Consider the following 22,580-nt stretch of genomic DNA (forward strand, 5'->3'; position numbering starts at 1 on the left):
CAGGCAGTGCTTGCCTGGGGAAAAATATTTTTTTTATCAATGTGAACATTTTTTTCATTAAGAGAGCCAAGGAGAAGAGATTCCTCCCTCCAGCATTTCCTGAAAAATAATTCTGTGCATGTCCTAAAAGCCCTGCATTCACTATAGCAGGATCCCCACCCTTGCATGATGCAATGAGGAAGGTCAAAGCCCATTCAGAATTAAATCTGCTCAAAGATATCAAAGCTAACAAGAAGGGCTTCTTCAGATACATCAACAACAAAAGGGTACTAAAGAAAATGTAGGTTCCGCTGCTGAGTGGAAACAGGGACCTCTTGCAAGAAAAATTGCAGAAAAGGCTGAAATATTGAAGGGCTTCTTTGGCTGCTGTTTTGAAGTCTGGGGTGACATTCGCTTTCTTCCAGCCTTCAGGCTCTCTTTGCTTCAGTCTTCACTGCCAAGGCCATGACATTTCACAGGTGGAAATGTAAGCATGGAGGCCCAAACACCTCAGACATCAGGGCTGTTTGAGAATTTAAAGCTCAAGTGACAGGACAGAGGATGGCCTGGTGACAAAGGATCCTCTAGTGATAGAGGTGAGATCAGCACACCAATTTCAGGGGGAATCAAGAGAGATATAGTCCTCCCCAAGAAGCCAGCCGCCCAGTACAGACAGACACTGGGCTCCTGGATTTCTGCCTAACCCTTTCAGCACAAAACTAACTCCTTCAAATCTGCTCCCCTAACTCCCATCTGCAGTGATGTATACCGCCCTCCACACCCAAGCAAGATACCTTCCCACCCATGCACCCATGGCCAAGGGGTGCCGCTCATCCTAGATGGTCACATCCCAGCATCACAGACCTCTGAATGCTCCCTAGAGCCACTCTCCCTCTCCCAAGCATAGATGAGCTCAAAAGGGATGAAACCAAGTAGAAACCAAGATTGCTTCTACCTCGCCTCCACTTCAGTGCACGGTAGCGACATGGGTACTCATACAACATAGCCAGTCAGCCAGCCATGAAGTAAAGCAACCAACTAGATGGAAATTGTGCAGTTATTGTATCACCTCACCATTTTTGTACTCCTGAATAACAACGTTTGCATGATGTTACATTTATTTGTTTTCACATAGCTCCAGGCAATAAATGCAGTCAAGGGCAAATTTGTTGTTTCTACACTTCTTTACTCTTTCTTGTCTCCCTGCCAACTGCTCTGCATTCCGGATTACAGAGTCTGCAAGCCAGGAAACTGCTGCAGCAACAGCTGACAGCAAAGCAGCATGATAAGGTTGAGTCTGGAGGACGTTGCAACCTGTGCAACTTCGAAGATGTGCCATGAATAATACATACAGGAAAAAAGAGAAGAAGATGGCAGTGGTTTGTAGACAGGAGGATCTCAGGTTACAAGAAAAATGAGACAGAGGAAGGAGTAATTGCATAAAACAACAGACAAGCAAAAAGAATAAACTTTGATGTGCAACAATTCTGAAGGTAAATGCCTCTGAACTTTTTCTTTGAAGAAAATTCTCTGCCAGCCTCTAAGCAAACTTGAATGCCATAACAAAGCTACAGAGTACAATAAAATAATCTATCATCCTCAAAGATGTAAAATATCACATGCGTTGAAAGTTTTTTGTTTCCTATATTACAGTGTTTCACTACTCTAGGAAGAAACAGTAGTAATCTTTCTGACGTAGCATTGTGATACTGAGTTTCCACCACAAAGCAGGGATGTTTTGATAGCTCCCAGAAAACCAAATATGGTTTGGACCCGTGGGAAAAATTACTTTTTGTTTTGGATGCAAGAAATATGAGCATGTTTCCCTTACTTACTAACTAAAGGGATCATCAGTCTTCCCCACTTCCACCATCAATTCTTACCACAGAGGAGCAAGAAACCATTCCAGCTCTCCTCATCAGGTGGACTGCCTCTCACAGTACACACAACCATCCTTCTTTGTAAACTGAATGCATTAGGGAAATGAAGAGGCAGCTCCCTTTTTTGGATAGCCATTAAAACTATGGGAAAAATAACCAATTGAAAGTATTGCCTGGAAAACTGTGGCCCCATACAGCAGCTATACCACATCCAGCTTATCTAAACCAGATTAGTTCTTATTCAGAGAGACTGTATTTAACTATTAAGTTTGCTGCTGTGTTCGAATTATCTCTAAATTCCAGACTTTGGAATGTCAGCCCTTTCAGGGAAGCCAGGCAAGAATAAGATGGATTGAGACTACTATGCTGTTGCACCAGTGCCATCTAGTCAGGAAATTTCCATTTCCTCCATGGATGGACGCTGATGTGCACTCAGCTGGCCTGCACCCTTCACCTATCGAGGCTTATCACCTCAGCTGCACTGAAAACAGCTTCTGGAAGCAAGCACACTACTCTCTACCCCTATTTGCACATGGCAAGATCCAGAGAAGGTTGAGACACTGGAATGTGGTTAGGCAAAGCCATGTGTCCTGGTCCAGGGTTTGCAGCCACAGGCCTGGCAGCCTCCCAGCAATGACCACAGAGACTGTCAGCGTAGAACCACTTCAGACTCAATGTTTTGTGCTAGCCATTCATCAGTGTCAGTAGAGGAAAATTATTCTGCTCATTCCAGAAAGTGAAGGAAAAAAAGTTACAAGGATGACTGCAAACTTATTTCACAGCAAACTTTAAAAAATTAACTCTTCTGTGTGATACACCACAGCTATCTCTCTTGGAGCTTGTTTTATTGAAATTTAAAGAATCAGGAGTAAACAAATGCAGCCATTCCTTGGGACATCGTATCTGATGGGGCGAAGGACTGGGTGGAAATCAGTCCCAAACTTTAAATTTTCACCTTACTATGCAGTGAAATTAGGCCAGCATAGTACTGCATCAACCCTGCCAACTTTCCGCTGGCTGCTCTACATGTACTAGGCCCACACACTTGTATTTTTTAGCAATTCCTGGCAAATATCCCGTCAGATTAACAGCAGTTTTACTCCAAAAACATGACACATAGATAAACATAAGTGATTCTTCTCTTCCAGAAACCACATCCCCACCATTGCTTCAGGCAGTGCAGGAGCAATAACAAAGGCTCAGAGGGAGCCCCACTGGCATTCCTGCATGTGCACAATGTCCATAAAGTTAATATCAGATGATCTGCAGTGTATAACATCAGTGTGAGGCCTTATCCTGATTTCGCTGACACTAGAACAGTACCCACAACAGGAAGGTTTACATAGTTTATATGTACTCTGCTGCACAGCAGCTGGCATGGCTGGTACAAGTCCCTCAAAACTTCTCACATATCAAATAATGACCAATTTCAGGGCAGGAAAACATCAATGCACAAGTGTATGCCCTCTCCAAAAGATGTGTAGGTTTGCAATGGCAGACTCCTAAGCAAAGCCCAGAGGGAGGTGAGGAGCCACCTCAGAACAGTGAGCATGAAATGGGCACAGTTCTGTCACAGCCCTGGCTTTACAGGCCACCGAGTTAGGACCTGGCCATTCAACAGCAACAGAGAAACTTGCCGGGACATTCACTGCCTTATCCCTCTCCAATATACTAATGCCAGCAGCAAGCCTGCTGCTGGCTGCTGCCAGCTATGGACAGGAGGGCAAACGGTTAAAAGCAAATAAGTAAAATCAGAGGTCTTGCCCACAACAAACCCTGCTGTATTTTGTCCTCCAAACTAGCCCACTTCCGCAGGCTCCTAGAATGAAGAAATGAAAGAAAGGAGGAAGCAAGGGTGCTTTCCCCAAAACATTCCTCTCAAAGCCAAGAATCTTAGGAGATACCATATCTTATACCTAACAATACATTTGTGCCTCTTATTCAGTTAATTGCTTTTGGCTAAGGAGACTCTGTCTTCCAAAGTCTTTAAAAAATGGAAACATGATGTAAAAGTTTCACATGCACCAAAGAAGGAGAAATTAAAATGATGGCACATGGGATTTGGTGCAGAACCAAAAAGCACAGCTATCCATGGCTCAGAGCTACAGCCCTCCCTCTCTATCCACCTCAAACCCAGACCTTAACACAGCAGCAATTTAATATAAATCGTTGCAGAAGTACCCCAAAGTGAGGAAAGTAAACCTCCTCCCTGTCCCACATCCCAATCCTCTGATAAATGACAAAATAAAAATGCAAGTGTTTCCATAAGATAGGCAAATTGGTTCATGATTGCAACATAACTCAGGATTTTTATTCCATGTCACAGCAAAGCACAAAAGGCCAAGCTCATAGCAATATCTTCTTACTATTTACCTAAGGGGAGAGCTGCTACCTCAAAACACAATTCAGAAACTTTTTATTCCTCCAGTAAAGTGCAACCATATCCTTTACCAGCCACAGAATCCAGTCATTGTGCTATTCTGCCAACTTCATCCAAAACCCAACTGCCACCACAGCTGGGCCATGAGGCAGTCACACAAAAAAATCAGTTCTGAAAGTTACTGTATTATTAGAAGCATAGCAAGGGACATTATAAGCTCCTCTTCTGGCCTGACTCCTTACCTTCATAGCAGGGCAAGAGCTTCCTCCCTTTGGACTGGAGGTCAGGAGGAATGATGTTGCAGAAGCCATGGGGCAAGATGTACTCTGTCTCATAGTAGATGTTTTTCCAACGGTGTGCACATGCCTAAACAGATCATATAACATGGGTTACTGGCCCAGAGTCACAGGAGATCACTCCAACCAAGGCAAAGCATGCATGAACAGGACTACTCAGCATCACCTTCACCCCACAAATCCATTGTACTCTCCTTATATTCCACTGTTTCTGAAGTATCTTCTCATTGTTCCCTTTTGCAGCTCAGATCTCAGCCTTCACATATATATAACTAGGAAAACAAGAAGTCACAGAGCCTATGCTGGAAATTTCAAAATCTCTAACTGTGCATGAATCCTCGCAAACAGCAAAGCTTTTCTAACTAAAGATGCACTAACACAACCCAGCAAAAGGTGAAAAACAGGAATAAAGACACTGAGAATACTCAGAAGGTTAAAACACCAAATAACACATGTGAGTCAAAGGCTGGTTTCTACTGGGAAAGGCAGCTCTGTGTTCTGGTGACAGATGTGCTGAGCCTTGCTTACTGGGAGTAAATTTAATTGAAAATGCCAAAGATTTTGTAGCAAGAAGAGTGGCAACATTAGCCAAGGTGCAGACAAGCTGCAGAGCTTTATAGTGATGAATGAGATCATCCTGTGAAACAGGACTCACCAGACACTAGCTCAGTACAACCGCCACACACAGGCACACATGCTAACAGTGTGAGCAATGTAGAGCCTGGTTCACAACTTCTCAGAACCCATTTGCTCCAAAACCTAACACTGCATTGCTGCCAGCCAAACTACAAGTTGGCTTCTGCTCAGGATTTATTTGGAGTAAAAGAAAAGGAAATGTGAAACAGCAATGGCTTTGAATTTAGCACATGCCAGACCATATCTCCAGCTGGTCTGAGTCTACACTTAAGTCACTGTAGATGTGTCAATTTATATCATTTAAGGCTTAATTCCATGCCAACAGACCAAGACTCTATGCTACAAATCATCTCCTCCACATGCCTTGGTCTTTTCCTGGACACTTTGCATCAACCCCCTTCACAAATCCTATATTTGACTCCATCCTCCCCCGATGATATATCCTCTGTCTTCTGTTTCTGTGTGCTACCCCACTTTTCTGCTTCAGCACCTCAGAGCTGCCCATAGGAGCATCTCAACATTTTTAAAAATTATATCCACTCATAAAGCAGGCACAGCTGTGTCACCTCTCCACTAAAGGACTTCGGAAGTGTATCGGCCACTGAGAAGCTCAAAATTCAATCCAGCCACCAACAGCTTTCAATATACTTATATCCAGAAAGATATAAATATGTAATACTACTCTCGAAGAGCAAAATCAGTTGTGCAAAACCTGCTCTACTGTTAGAATGGCTACATTTGATATTTATTGTTTTCCTAACTTCCTGTGCCCAAAGAGAGGCACATATTTCCACACATGGCTATCACTAGGGACAGTGAGGGGCTCTGGGGGCTGCAGAAAGTTTTGCACCACACTGCATGCTGCAGGCTGCCATCTGTGATGCAAAGAATCCTTCCAAGGGCACTAAGCTCCACAGCCAAATGACTGTGAGAAGTACAATAAAGAGCAGCTTTGGAGACTCCTGGATGCACTTTGAGGAGGCTCAGTTATGATTTCCACCCCCATGCACTACTCATTCAAAATTCAACAGCAACAGATAAACAACATGTGAAACACTCATTTTCAGCAAAACTAGGAAATAGCTTCTCTCCTGATGGATCTGTGAGCAAAAATATACACATGCATAACCGTTGCAAAGACAATGCCATAAATACACATACCATTACAGCAACAGTGTCGTCAATCCCAACTCTGGATATAAACTCAAGTGCAAACAAACCAAGAGAATTTTTTAAAATTTTGGAAATGTAAAGGATTGTGGTATTATAAATTCCTTGATATTTTATATTTCAGAAACTGCAAGACACTCACATAAATTAACCTACTAGTTAATCTCTCTCAGCAGAGTACAAACAATGGAGTCAGGGGGAACAGCAGCATTTCATCACAAGCAGGTGGCTTTGCTCAGGAGTGAGGTGCAGAAGCCAAGAAATATAAAACAATATAAGGAGAGAAAAAGCTGTTGCTGGGTAAGAAGTCTGTTCAAAATTAACAAGAGGCTATGGGCTCAGTCTAGCAATTCTGGACACATTTAAACCAATCTGTTAAGCCTTGGGTTAATGATCACTTTTCTGTACCTTCATCACAACGTGTATTTAGGCACACTATAGTTAACCACTGACTGCCTTAGTCTACAAGCGTTCAAGGGATGAACTCTCCTTGGTTACCTGAGTTAGTGCTTTCCCAGACTTCCCTGTGCCACTGCTACAGAATTTGACATTTTTACAATGGACAGGAGTCCAGCAGTAGCTCTTCCTCCTCAAAACTCATTTCCCTGTAGCCAGACAACCAGCACATTTGTCTCTCTACCACAACACATCTGATTTTGTTTTTTCTGTCTTCTCAAAAGTATTTAGAGTTGATTACAGTTCATTGTCACGGTATCATTCAACGTTGCTTTCTTCTCTGGCACCAACAGCCTATGTCTGAAGAGGTCTTTGGAACAGAAGTGAATCACCTGAATTTGAGGCAATTGCAAACAACTGACAAGCTATGCACCCTATTTTAGATGCAAGTTATAGGTAAGTCCCTGTGCAATAAGGAAACCATCAGCATACTTTGGTGCTCAGCAGCTGCTGCTGGCGTACAGGTTCCAGCTCTACCACAGAACAGGGGAGAAAGGATGCAAACCCTTGAAGCAAAACAAAATGCACCTGAGCAAAGCAAGATGAGATATCTGCTGATGGCCCACACTGCAGTACTGCAATATAATGAATAGGCCATTTCAGAACTGCTGACACTCGGCTCTTTTGCATATTGTTGCAGCCACCAGCTTTGCTCCACAGGAAGAGCAACACAATGACAGAAGTGGCAGGGATTTAGGAAGAGCAAGACTGAAGGATGTGGCTAATCTCCGAATCGCAATGCAACACCCCTGGTTCCTCTCCCAACTAAAGTAAAAGGAGGAATTTTACTGTTTCAATTTGGAAAGAGTGGGCAATCTCAGATGTATTATTACAGTACTGAGATTAATGCAGACTGACTGATAGTGCATCCAAGGACAAGAACTTTCTTATTCAATCTAACTCCTGCATTTGTTTATATCCTCACTGATGCTTTACTATTTAATCCATCACACAAACACCAAATTCTGGTTTAGTAACATCCTGGCACAACATGAGCTCAAACACAATCTACCTTTTACCAAACACCAACTAAAGCCCTGTGGCATGCTCCTCACCTTCCCTACTGCCCCAAACTCTTAGCAGGCAACTGGAAAAGGCTGATAAGAAAAAAATTTAGGCCACTAAGCAGCTACAAAGCAAAATCATCAACTTCTTTATAGAACCCACAATTAAACTGTGTGACTAGTTAATCTAACACAAGATGTCAAGAGCATGAATATTTCACAGTTGTTTATGGAAAAAAAAAATCCACCCAGGGTTACTGACCACAAAGATATTACTCTGACTTAAAGGAATTCCTGGAGGAGATGCAGAAAATAGAGCTGCAATGTCTGACAATATGGACTCTACACACTCCTAACTAAAGAAACACACTCATGTTATATAGCAATTAAAAAAAAAAATTTGCAAATACAGTTATGAACACATATTCAGACACATCTTCTCAGAAAACCACTTCTTCAAATGGGCCTCAAAGAAAAGCAACATTTTAAAGAGCTGGTAACCCTTAAAATTAGAAAAGCACATGTATGGAAAACCATCTGTGGGAAAATCACAAATCTTTTTCAGTAAAATGTTCTCAAAACAGAGAGCAACAATGACCTGAAATATCCAGGTAATTTTCTTCCATAAAGGAATCTGTATGCATTCATTTCAGGCTCTGTTTACACACAGATGCGCACAGATGTATAATTAGTAGTTTGAGACTTTGGTGATAAATAATAATGAGAATTATATAATTAAATATTCTCTGGCATCTGGACATGGTCTATGTGGTGAGGGGCAGCATAATCTTGTCAGAACCCTGGATTAGGATTTTTTTAAATCAGTGTCACTTGTGGAGACATTTTACCACCCTAACCTACACTGAAATAAGCATACTACCAGCTGTATTTTACTCTACCTACATTTCACTTTTAACCTGCTTTATGTGTGAAATTTCTACCCCCTCAGCCCTATGTCTCTCACCCTTGTAGCCTCCATTCAGCCAGCCAGCACCCACCTTGGCAGTTACTTGGCTTTTTGCCCCACCAGCATTCCTTTCAATTACTGCTTCTCTCTCGGGAGATGACCCCTAAGCATCAGCTGCAACCTCTTTCCCTTTGAAAAAATACATAAACCCGCTATCCTTAAAACATAGTTTTGACAAGAAATTAAGAGTTGCCTAAAAAAAGTGTACTAACAACCTTCTAAAAATTAATTAGGATGAATGTCAGCCTGATGACTGGACAATGAAAAGGATGTCTCTCAAGGGTAGTACTATCCTGATAAATGCAAGTTACTCCTCAGTTGTCACACACAACTGAGCACATACAGCTCAGGATACACCCTGAAAATATGAACTGCTTACACTAGCATGAATGCCTTAATTTTGTCCTCTGTTGTATATTTTTACAGTGTATTTTATTTATGCCCCTCTTTCTCCCTTCCTCTTCTAGTCCTGAACATGTTCAAAATATCCAAGAAAAGTAAAGATAGCCCCTATCACACTTACAAGGTATATACCAAGAGAGATGAGGCGAAAAAATATCACAATACTGTGACAGAAAGGTATCAAACCTACCTGTTCTCCCACAGGGAAGTCAGTGCACAAGGATTTGGGGGATAAGCACCTGTACCCTAAGCACATATTAAAAAAAAAGTCTTTGAGGGAAGCAGGTTTGCCCTCTTGCTTTTTACAGGTGATTGGTACAGTAATCACTGTACAAGATCTTTCTCACTAGCAGCTTTTTGACAGTTTGATGTTACATAGAAGGGCAGTCCTCTTTATCATTGGAAAGATGGGGCCAACTGAAAGCTTCCTATTCACAAACAGTGCTGTTTAGAATTAGACGGCTGTCAAGCTTACCCTGATACAACTTTGATATTTGCCTGCCACATATAATACGCACAACACTTTACTGCAAATTTATTTTTATTTCTGTTAACTTCCCAGTCACTCAGGTAGACAGTCAGAACCCAACCATGGATGTATGTACAGGCAATAAATGTAAAATCATAATGTAAAATAACCATGCATTCTAGAAACAGTTTTGCCCAGGACTCTTTGCAATCACAGGAAAAGTTTCGCAAAGAAATACTGCACATCCTAAGGATCACATCTGCTCTCCTTGTCCTGTCTATGTGCATAGTAACCACACTGAAAACAGTAAGTCAATCCATACACAGTTAAGACATCTCTACTTGCAACTCTTCTACCTTGTCAAGAGGAAATTAATATAGATAAATGAAAAATAAGGCCACAAAGAGCAATTTACATATTTCCATGCAAGTTTTGAGACGGACTTCATATGCTCAAGGAAAATGTATGTTTTCATATTTCCTACATAAACACAGGCAAACTACAAAAAAACCAAATTAGTAAATTACCTCCCAGACAAATTGTATTTATTCAGTTCAAAGATATAAATCCTCAGATTTAAGTCCTTGGTTGACACAAGTCAGGTGTGATGGCTTGGAATCCTCCCTCTATAAATTATGTCCTCTGGCTGGGGCTCACTTCTGCTTGAAGAAAGGGTCTACAGAATCTACTGCCTGGACTCCGTCAGTCACTGCCAACACAATCCTGATGTGCTTAGTCAGGCAGCAGCTACATTTTTAACGAGATCAAAGAATAGCATGGACTTACCAGCACACTTCCACCAGCCTTTGGCTGTCTTGCGAGGCTCACACCCATCCATTCATCATCTCTGTCTTCCTTACAAGTCTTTCCACAGAGCATGCCCCGGGAATTGCCTACAGAAAAAAAGGGAAAGGCAGCAAGGCAAGGAGACATGAGTTTTAAATATCTACCAAGAATCCTGACAAAAAAAGAGATTTCCCATCAAACATCTGACAATGCTTTTCTTTCCCCCTGCACCCTGATCATTTATTAGTTCTTGAATGCATTAACTGGGGCAATGTTCTCACTCTTAAGTGGCACCATACACATAAACAGCTGAGGACAGACTCTGTTCCCAACAGCCAGCAGCTATGACACTGTTCACAGCTCTACTTAAATGAACCATCAAACCATTAAGTCCACAGGAGAGGTATCAGACTGCCACCTGAATGCAATCTTGAAAATGAGATCGGGGCACTTAAAAAAAAAAACCAATGAGGCTGAGATCTGTAGTCCTGTCAGGCAGCACTCATGAATCCATGACAACTTACAATCTGATAGAGGACAAACCACCTAGCCAAAACACTGTCTTACCACATGTTAACTTCATAAACAGAAATTCTACTTAGTGTAAGTACGAAAAGATGAACAATGCCTTATTCTATAAAGGCAGAAAAAGCAACATGCCACCAAGAAAACCAAAATATTAAAATGCTTCATTCTTTATCATCATTATCCAGCAGGAAGTTTTAGATCATAGTTTTACTTTAGGCCTCCTCCTTCCCCTGCCTCAGACAGTTCATGGGAGTAACTGAAGTCAACACTGATCCCATGCAATAGCATACAAGCAGTCTCACTGAGACCACTTAAGTACAAAAAGTAAACTCAAGAAATTATTTGCTGTATTATGAGGGAACCCATAGATCACCACATTACCAATAACACCACATATCATGAGCCCATCACTGCATTGTCTGGGGTCACCGCATGCACTCTGACTTCAGAGCAGGCAGTAGCACTCCAAAACACGTGCATAGTCACCCACATGCTGAAAAGTCACACTGAAGCAGGTGAAAAAAAGGCAGAAGCTCAGGTTTAGCAGGGAAAAATCCACATTTACCTGGTTACCCCCTGTAAAGAGCAAGCAAGGTTATTGAGAGGACACCAGCACCAGTGGGATGTTATTCTGTAATGCTGAAGAGAATACGACACGTTTGCTAACAGTGTTCAAAATCCATCAGGAAAGGCTGATGGCTGCCTCTCAATATTTTGGGGCCAATTTGAAGTTGGAAGAAGGACTGCTGGCCATGCGGTTTGGATTTTTTTGGTTGCCTCCTGCTGTCCCAACATCATAACTACCCACCTCTCCCCATATCCAGTTCTGTGCATCTTCTATCAGGGTTGGTATGAACTCGACATTTAAATACTGCTCCTGGGGACTGAACAGAGGTGCTGTATCTAGATTCTGCCTTGGGAGCACCAACCAAGACCCTGGAAATCAGAAACAAAGCAACATGTTATTAGTTTCAGGAGGAAAGGAAAAAAATCAACAAACACCACCAAGGCTCACATTGCCAGAGCTTCATTAGCAAAAACACTTCTCTCACCAGCCTTGTAAAACAATGACACTGATTCACAAACTGAAAACACCACACACAATAAAGGCAGTGAAGCCTTTGTGCTTCTCCACAGTAAAGGCACAAATATTTTTAACAAATAAAATTTCCATTAGGACTGTACCACATTTAAAATGACACACCCTCACCACACACCTCCCAAAAGCTTTTAGGATAGCATTAAGAGCACAACAGCATCTGCATTCACTTTTCCTCAGTTTTAGCTACATCAGTCCAGAACTGATACACACACAAGCAGATAAAATCTGAACCTCCTGCTGGCTGCAGTCTTGCCAGGCAGAAATAGATTTGTAAACCTGTTTAGAAAGTGGAGGCACCCCATTCTCTTGAATAAACAATAGCAAGAAATCAAACCAACAATACAAGCATATCTCTTCCACAAAACATTGCTATCAACCAACATTTATCGTTAAGGGCTGTGAAGACTTTACCTGGACTTTACCTGGATCCCACATGAGATCTACTGTTTCTGGGAAGAACCAATGGCCTGCTCTGACCATAGGGTTACCCTCAAAAAAAAGATGGTCAGCACTTTTTAATCACTTGTGCTAGGATCTAATTAAACTCTTTAACAACTAGGCTTCTATCTTTTTATGCCCTAAGGGATGCTTTTTGAGGAGGATTACAGGGGAAGCACAAGTTTTGAAGCACAAGTATTTCACTGTCTCCTCATTAAAAGGACAATTTTTCTCAAGCAGTTGTGACCCCAGACCGGGGCAGATGAGGAGGAAAAAGGAGGTTAAGAAAGAGGAGGGCAACTCCAAGGAGGGCAGTGGGGAGCACCAAGTAGCTAAGTAACAGTTTGGCAATTCTCTTGTACTGTCACACATGACAGATCTCCTGAATGTAAAAAAATCCTCACTAAAGTTAAGCCCAGGGCTGAGAACTAAGGGCAACAGTCTCTAAAGGGCTAAGGCTACAGAAGTCCCCTATACAGACCCAGGCTGCTACATGGGAGGCAGCAGCTGACTAAGGACACTGCTCTTGGTTTAGCCACTAAAGAGCAATTGGTGCAAAGTCAGTCTGCATACACAACTCTCCCACTCACAGATGGACAGCCCAGCACCAACCCCCAAATGGATGTTTCCCCTGTTCTTAACAACTTTTTCCTCACCCTCCAATTTAAAGCTCCATACTAATCACCACTCATCATCACCATCCCAGTATACACAAGGAGACCCAAGGCACAAGGTGTGCACTTGTCCAGGGCCAACCTGAGTCATGCAAAAGAGCTTCTGCATCAGAGCCTCATCTATACACAACAGGAGCACATCTCCACTCCTTACACACTGCCTTGGATCTTGGATGCAACAAAACTGTCCTGTGGTAAAAAAAAAAAAAAAACCCTGATACATTTACAAAGATATGAGAAATCCCTGTGTTAAGTGATCATTTTTTCTGAGATTTTATAGGCTAAACTGCTTCATTTGGAGAATTCTGACAGAATTGCACTCTTGCACTCTGTAACACATGCTTTCACAAGTGAGGAGAATTAATGTCCAAAACACTTAAAATTGCTAAAACCTACAAAGGCTGCACACTTGGGGACAAGTGCAAAGGAGCTTGAAAAATAGCTCTAAATGGAAATCCTACTAGGCAGGCAGCAGATATAAAATCAAATGCCAATCATTTCATTTACACAGGCAATGAAGGCATAACATTCACTTATTGACAGTCATGAGATCTAACAAAAATAAACATTACTAGCTTAAAGAGTTACAGGTTCAAAGTGCAAAAGGAAACACCATCTTTCTATGACCTGTTATAACAGTAAGATAACACAGGTCACACTGAACTCCAGTTTAAAACAGGTTCTGCTCTAACCTAAGAAAAATAAATATGATTTAGTAACTAGTGCACAAGATATCTTGAGTTGCAACCTGAAAGATAGAGACAATGGAGCCTAAATTACAAAGCATTTTCATCTCTCTTTAAAAAGATGAATGGGAAAAATTGGAAATTAACAATTTGAGTAGACAACTGGTACAGATAATACTGCTGTCTTGAGCAATTATACCTTTCAAAAAGAAAACATATATTGCCATTTCTTCATGTGGACTGAGCAAAAAGAAGCAGCCAGTGATGTGTGCCAATGGCAAATTTATTTTGGATTGTCTTGCATGTCCATGCATTCAAATTTGGTATTTCAATATAGCACATACTACGTCATCTTAGTCTCATTCTCTCACTCTTGCACCTAAAACTCAGTAGTTGAAGCCTTTGCAGAACCACTGCTTCATCTAGCATGATCCATGCTCACTCATGCCCTAAGATGGGAAACAGGAGGTTTTCCGTTTGTTCACGTGTTTTTTGGTTGGTATTTGTTACATAATAATTACTTTAATTTTATTCAAAGGTGTGAGACTGGAATATTCCCTTGTCAACAAAAAGACTTGCTTACTCTTTCCCTAGCTTCTGTATGTAATGCCTTAACTGTTGTAAGGAAGTCACCCATTTAACTATCATGAGACTTTTCAGCAGACCTGGATAGACAACTCATTTCCATCTAAACACTTTGGGACTCCTGGAACAAAAAACCCACCTGTTTGTATCTCCTCTACATATTTAAAATACCTCTGAAATCTTTTGCAATGTTTATGAAACAGCACTGCAATCAGAGGAAGTGTTTTTTCTCTGCTACTATATCAAATCAGGAATACACTTCAAAATAAAGTCTTAGAGCCTCATACAGTCTTCTCTTATTTCAGTGCTGTGGAGTCTTGCCTGGCATGAACACAGAAGGTATAAAGACAGATAGAAGAAGTACAACTTTCCAATATATTCCAAATAATTTAACCATCATTTGTTTAAAATGACTGATTTTTGTGGTACAGATTTCCAGTGCTACTATATGACTACTTGAGCAGTCGGCAAGCAGGTACCAGCAGTTCTCCAGCCTTTTGCCAAAAGGCTTACTATGTGAGTGATACTCTGCAGAGATTATTGATGACTGCAGGTTCTCACAACCATACTATTCTGTGGGAAGCCCCTACAATATTAGTGAGTAGCTGCATGAAGATACCTTGAAGGGGAAACCCCATCAAGAGAAAGAGGCTACTTTCTATGGAGAAAGGAAGAGAACCAAGAACAGGAGGAGGGGAATTTGGAGCCATTTCAGCTATTTTCATTGAGGTGAACAGAAATCTGTAAGCAACAGCCTCCTCCCACTGGCTCTGTGAAAAAAGTACTGGGGTTTAAACCAAAACAGGGAGCAGAAAGCAGAGCGGCCACTTAACTTTCTCTTCTTGCACTCATACTCACACGATCAATGACAAACATGTTCATCTGTATTGAGAAAACTATGCAGCTGCACGGCTGGAAACCCCGCCACTGAAGGAGGTGCAGCAGACAATTTTACTGGATGACAAAAAGCTTTCTTGGCCACAGAGAAATTCACACCTCTTTAAAACTACTTCCTGAAGAACAGCAATGATCACTTCCCTGGTGATTGACCCTCAGGACATACAGATTTGGAAATTAAGTGTTGCATTTAACAAAAGGAACAGTGAGCAAAAGTGCAGAGTTGATCAATGGCTGGAGATGCCAAGCACATTAAGCATCCTCCCTACAGCACATCAGCAGTGATTAGACAGTAACAATTTAAAGGCTGAGGACTGTAGGCACCTCACCTGACTGCAGTGTTACTGTCGGGAAAAAAATCTTTAAAAATCCTCACATACCACAGCTCATTTCAAAAGCATACCACAGGACGGTGCCCTACCATCATATCCCAGTTGAGTTTCTCCCCTTTAGAAAGATCTGTGTTACTACCAAAAAAAAACCCAAAAAAAACAGTTACTTGAAATAAAACCCTGTGTTTCATCCATGACATGCAGAGCAAAAAGCAGGAGGGCTGGATGATCCATGACCAATGACAGCAAGCTCAGGTTCCTCAAAATTCCATGGCAGAATCTACAGCATCACTGTAGATTATACACACAGCACTCAGTCTCCACTGTTCCCACACCTTTGATAAATAACATAGAGAATAAAAATTTTCAGCTCCTCTGAAGCTGCTGAACAGAGCTTAAAAACTAAGCTGGCAAAAAAAACCAAAGAAAGGATATAAAGGTACACACACAGGATGATAAATGTGACTGGAACCAGTGGAGAAACAGATAAACAGACCTACAGTGTTTGTTCAGGCAAGTTATGTAAGAAGAAGCAATAGCACATGCCCAAATAAAAAGTTCAAGAAAAGGTCACCTTTAATATTGAAGCATTCAGTGCATACAACCACCAGAGACCCCTCTCAAAAAACCTCCAGAACCATAAAAGGACTTTCAGAAGGAGGCAGATGCATGTAAAATATTTCCAGGAAAGCGATGTTTATGTTTATTAGATAAGAAACACGTTTTAATGAATATATATGATTATGATAAGCACCGTGTTTTAAAGTCTCACAACATACGCAGAACAAGGAGAGATCAGCTGCATGTCCTGTGCAGATAAAGAATGCCTGTTTTCTATTGTTTCAAATTGTATTAGAAAGCTTATTCCATCCAATTTTGAACTGCCTTCCTTCTGACTGCACACAAGTTTACATGACATGCATTACAACACATATCAAGTGGCCCAAGATGCAGATCAACCGTCATTATTTCAGCAGCAGCACAAACTGGTAAAGAGCAGGGCTGAAGGAATGATGCAACAGCACAGAAACCAGACTTATTCTTTATTGTAAAACTCACAGCAGGACACCATGCAACTAAACTGACTTCATTACTTTTTCAAGCCAGATTATTTTGCTAGAGAAGAAGAAATGGTCACCCTGGACTTGCTGAGAGACTTGAGGGTGTCAGCAAGAAGAGGTCATGAGGAGGGAAAGGGAGAGACTAAAGTAACATCTTATTCATTTTAAAAAAGAAGAATCAGAGATTTCAAATTATTAACACCTTTTATTCGGGAAAAAAAATGTGGGTTTTTTTTTTCTTTTTTAACTGTCTGGGATGGTTTCTTGGTGGTTTTTTGAGTCCTTACTCCAAGTTTCATCATTATATCCAGAGAGCAGAACCACTTCAGCTTGTCCCTGCTCTAAATGCAACCAGCCACTTGGATTCTTGCTGAAAATGGCAATGATGGGTAACTGAATAAACCTGTCAAGATTTACAGCCATAAAACCCACTTAAGGAAAAGCAGACATTTTCAGAAATACAATAATCTCAGCACATCTCTGTTGAGAAATATTTATTGATAGAAGAAAATGTGCAAAAACAGCTCAATGGAACCATCATTGCAATCAACTACTGCAGAAAATGTCAAAGGCACTGACTGGCTCCGCCACTGGAATGGCAGCTGAACACCCAGTTCCCAATTGTAATTCCTGTGTGCAGCAGCCTGACTATTCACATTTATCTGATCTAAGATTTCATACCAAATATCCCACCTCCCTTTTTTTCATTCTACATGAATATTTGGCTCATATGAAGCCTGAAAGAATCACCAAACCCTGAACCAGTTTACTGGAAAGCTACAGGCATAAGGTAGGAAATACAGACAGGTGCCTTTGTGGTCTTGGAAAACAAAGAGTTGAAACATTGTATATATACACACACACACATACACGCACACATGTATGTTCATACACACCAGCACACAGACAAGGCTATGGAAAACACGACAGCTCTCATGATCAGAAGTACATTAGGTGAGTATCAGGCCCATAAGCAATGAAGAGCAAGAGTTCCCTGAATACCTTCAAATTCTTGAGAGCATATTAACATATTAAACAATTTTAGATGGGCAGGAGCCCTATCAAATTCAGATAGGGCTTCAGATTTGATTAATCACATTTTTGCAGACTCATATAGTGCTAAACTCACCAGGCAAGCTTTCAATGCCCAAAATATCACTGTCTACAGTTAAATTATTTTAACTACTTCCCATTGCAGTGTACAGAACCAATCAACATGACAAAACTGAAATCATCCATTCTTTTGGTGTATTAAAGTCACAAGAAGAAAGAAAAAAAACTTGACACACAAAATCAAATAATAACCCTGATTCTTAAGAGAAGCTTCTTCAGAAAACTGGAAGAAGGCTGCATATACTTTAAAGAGATTCATTATTGACCTTTAGGATGCACACACACATTACAAGCACAACTGCACACAGAACACTAGATTGAAGGGAAGTATAAAAATACTCTCCTCCCAGCTTGTTATCCCAGTGTCAGTTGGGAACAGGATTTTGAAGTACCCATGAAAACAAACTTCCTGGTCTCACAAGGAGCATTCCCATCAGTGGTGACAATCCCACCCTGATGATTTCTGATTGTGCTGATGCTTACCATACAAAGCTGCCCTTAGCCCTTCTGGGCGTTAGGTGTAACAATTTTTTTATTTAAAAACATTTAGTAATCTTAGATGTTTGGTTGGTTTCGTTTTTCTTCTTCTGGTGATATCTTGAAGGGGAAACCTCACAGCAAAGGCACATGAATCAGCCCCATTTAAAAAAAAAATTGAATTTACATAACTGGAGATTTTAATATTGAGCACGAGACTTCTAAGAGATCCCTGCCTTCAGACAGATGCCCAACACAAAGTCCAGCATGTTTCTAAATTAACTGGAGCTATCTCAAAGACTCCTCCCTAGTCCACCTCCCATTCCAAAAATACCACAGCAGCAGGTGCTATATGAAGAAAAATCATATTATCAATCGGAATGACAGATACCTACATAACAAGCAACAAATTCTACCACTTTTTCCCCACCACACTGCAGATCAGCATTTCATTCACACCATTGTGAATCCCCAGCAACTTGTGTTGAATAGAAGTTCCTTTCAGCCTTTGCACCCTTCGTTAACTCCTGACCTAAGTTAAGCATTGCTTTAAACTGAGATCTTTTCTTCTCTCAGGGTGCTTTTCCTCTATGAAATCTTCTTTTAAGTCCTTAAGAATGAAAGCTCCATGAAAGCCACTATGGAGAAAGGCAGAGCATAGAACTACTTGTGAACTAAAGGGTGTGAAAGAAATTCATTTTTAAAGAACTGTATGCCAGAATGAATAATTTATTTAAACCACAGTGCACCAAAGTTCCAACATCAACAGCTGAATATCTAAGTATAAAAAGATAAAGACATGCTTTGTGGATGCTTACTGGCAGAAATTGCTCCTACTCACATTAGAAGGGCACCAGATGACACCAGCTAAATCCAATTGAGAGAAATCACATTTAATTCTAACAAAGAGCCTCTAACCTAGACAACAAACAGACTATGGTCCAATGCTCTTTTCAATCAACAGGAAAACAAAAAGCTCGCCAGTTTCACAAATTTTTGGATGTAGATAAACTTTCTTTCTCCGGCCATTTTTTTTTTTTTTAAGTTACACAGACATTTCCTCTACTATTTGGAAGCGTCTCTTCAGCCTCCGAAGGAATTTTGTCCCTCGCCAAGCTGAGTGCGGTAGTTTAGCTCCGTGGACGCTGAGTGTGCTGCTCTCGGTGGAAGTTACCGGTATTAGAAACGCTTCCCATTAACGGGCAAAACCCATCATCATTCGTACCCCGTGCGCTTTTTCGTACGCAGTCCAGACGATGAGCTGCTAAATATTTCCAGCGAGGAAGGCGGATTGAGCACAGCGTCGAGACATCGGCCGCGGGCCGGCTGGCGCTTGAGGACAATTAGGTCACAATGGCAAGCGCCGGCTGCCAGCCCAGAAAGGCCATCCCCGTGTTTGACTGCCTCGCAGCGCGGGGCCCCCGGCTCACATTAGAGAAATCCCTCATGCACTAGGGGCGCGGAGCCCACAACTCTGCCTCCAACGTACTCACACGAAGAGGTGGACCGAGGGCGGGGAGAGACCCCGCAGTCCATGGCGGAGGCGCCCCTTCGCGGCCCATGTGAGGGGGCTCGGGTCCAGCCGCGCCGCTGCGGGAGATACGGCTGCCAGGAGGGATGGATATCCCGGCAGCGACCGCCGGGCCGCATCCCCGCCGCCACCCGCGCCCTCGCCGATCCCGGGCACGCAGGGGCCGTGCTACTCACCACCGTGTGCTATCATGGTAGTGCTGCAGCACCGAGTACCCAAAGAAGGAGCCGTTGGGACCCCGGAAAATCACGGGGCGACCCACATCCACGTTGTAGGTTCGCACCACGGCCACCCACAGCAGCGTCCACAGAACCCGCGCTCCGCGCTGCCGTGCCTCCGGCATCGTGCGAGTCCCGAGACAGCCGCCCGTACCGGCGCAGCTAAGTGCTGAACTCCAGCCCACCAACCCCACCCTGCCCCCGGCGCCGACTCCAAAGTGGCGTGTCCGGGCGCGGCGATTTTGTGCCCGCCCCGCGTCGCGTCTCGGCCCGGCCCCGCCGCGCCCTGCGCCGCGCGGGCACCGCGCGCCCCTCCGCGTGGGCCGGCCGTGGCGCCGGCACCCCCTGGCGGCCCTGGGCGGTACCTGCCGGGCCGGGCCGTGCCGTGCCGTGCCGTGCCGTGCCGTGCCGTGCCTGACCTCGCCGCTCGTCGGCCCCGAAACGCGCCGTGCTCCGCTCTGCCGCCCGCCTCCTCCCGCCACGGCACCCTCGCGTGTCCCGCACGGCCCCACAGCCTCCCCCTCGGTGTTCCTCTCTTCCACGAAACTGCCTGTCAGCTATGACTTTCTTTCATTTTTCCACCTACTACCCTTCTCGCGCAGCCCCTCCCGGAGTCGGCGCCTGGAGGGGGAAGAGGGAAATCACAAAGTTTAGGGCAGAAAGACAAGAAGGAATCAGTCCTGACTTCCATTAGTTTGAGGCTATCAGCCCCGCTTGAAACTGGCACGCGGAGAGGAATGCTTCGTGAGTGACGGATGAAAGATGATTTGGATCGCGCCGAAACGCGCAGGAGATTTTCTTGGGAAAGGGGAAGCCATGATGTGAGGCAGTGTCTTTTTTCAGGGCAGCAGAAATGAAAATACATCGGGTGAAAAAATCAGAGCAGTGTTTTACGGCAAAAGTACTTCAGGTCTGAAAAAGAAGCAGCAACCTTCGTGGCTAAGTAAAAGCTGAAAATAATTGTTCTAATACTTGAAAAGTTTGACAATCTGAGAGCAAAGATAATCACTCAAACATGCACTAATAGACAAGCAAGAGCAAATGCAAGAAGTCTACTCCAGAAGATAAGACAAGGGTGATTATCACTCTGTAAGAAAAGGGAAGGGGAGTTAGGTGCTATAAAACCCTTGGGCTTACAAAGCCCATCTTTTTATTAAAGGGAAAAGCAGTATATTTTAATACTCAGCATTCATGTATTTAGATCCTTCCTGAGGACCAAGCCCAGAATCTCAGAGGATAAATAGTTTTTCACAGATGATTATGAATTTCATATGTTTCTGTTAGCCTTGGCTTTGACTAATTCCATGTACATCCTTCATACATAAGAAGGTGCACCAGGAGAGGCAAATTAAGTCCTGGGAAACACAGGAATAGAGGGGCCTGGAACTCTGATACAACAGGAACTGCCACTTGTGGGAGGTCACTGGAGATTTGCAGCCAGGTCCAGTAGTTCTTGCATATGCACACAAAGGTTAATGCGTAATATGATGACACCAGTGATCTCCAGGGAAGAGTTCTGCATGTTGAGGCTCTTGGAAAGCTGTCATGGAAAAACACTCTTGCAAGTCAAATCTTCTTTCAGTGAAAGAAGTTCTTGGTGAAAGAGTAATTCTCTTTCTGCAAATGGTTTGCACAAGGATTTTTTTTCAGTGAGGAGGGAATTCTGGGGTAAGCTGTTTCATAGTATCCATGTGGCTCTTTCAAATACATAGCCTGTTTCTGCAAGGGAGCATCCTCACCAGGAAGAAGATTGGTCTCAATCATTGCTTTTGAGCATCACCCTCAGAGCAAGTGCTCTGTGCCATATGTACATGTTGCTGTTTAGAGACTGCCATTTTTGATGTTGACTGTGATGACAGAAAGCAAACATTAACATAGAAAATTTCAGGGACAGGTTAAATAGAGAAGTAAAAATTACAGAATTTGGTGGTGAAAATAATTTTTTTTTTTTTTAATAGAGGAATGGATGTTTCCAGTCACCAAGGTGTTTTATATTAGCCATGTGAAGCTTAGTGGTAAAATTATTTAGTGTTCTTGTTCAAGGTGGCTTGTGAAAAGGTTGGAGTAGTGTGAGTCTTCCTTCATCTATGACCAGGGTTATGGAGAAGAGAAAATTTTTCAGTCAAATCTGAGTGGCACAATGCTTACTATCAAATAATAAGGGGAAGTCACTCTATCAGTAACTTCAGCCTTAGGTGTATGATCAAACTGCAAGAATTGATTTGTTTATTGGTGCATCAAGTGAAAACAGCAGGGCATTTATGTCATATTATCAGGGAGATTTATAACATTTAATAGAAAGATTTTCACAGGGATTTAATAACTGTGCAATCAATATGTATAAAAGTAATCTGATTTAGGCAGAAGGTCAATATGCCTCAATTAAGCAAATTCCACAAATGACACACAATCATTAGCACTACAAAGCCACATCTCTGCCTTTTGAAGCAAGAAAGTTTTGGGGATTTTCACTTAATTACCTGGGCACTAAATGGTGCTCAGACAGCTCTCAA

At 42.4% G+C, this 22,580-nt stretch overlaps 1 protein-coding gene across 1 annotated transcript in view; it reads right to left on the minus strand.

The window, feature by feature from the left end:
- Positions 1–20,307, minus strand: part of ITGA9 (integrin subunit alpha 9) — a 236,973-nt gene extending 216,666 nt beyond the window's left edge. The window contains exons 1-4 of the mRNA XM_030233983.2: positions 20,026–20,307; positions 11,762–11,889; positions 10,426–10,532; positions 4,482–4,605 (exon numbers count right to left, since the gene is read on the minus strand). Of these exons, the coding sequence (XP_030089843.1) occupies positions 4,482–4,605; positions 10,426–10,532; positions 11,762–11,889; positions 20,026–20,192 (526 nt within the window). The 5' untranslated portion in view covers positions 20,193–20,307. The remainder of the gene's footprint in view (positions 1–4,481; positions 4,606–10,425; positions 10,533–11,761; positions 11,890–20,025) is intronic.
- Positions 20,308–22,580: the final 2,273 nt, after the last annotated feature.

Source organism: Serinus canaria, chromosome 2 (genome assembly GCF_022539315.1).
Source record: "Serinus canaria isolate serCan28SL12 chromosome 2, serCan2020, whole genome shotgun sequence".
Lineage (NCBI taxonomy): Eukaryota > Metazoa > Chordata > Aves > Passeriformes > Fringillidae > Serinus > Serinus canaria.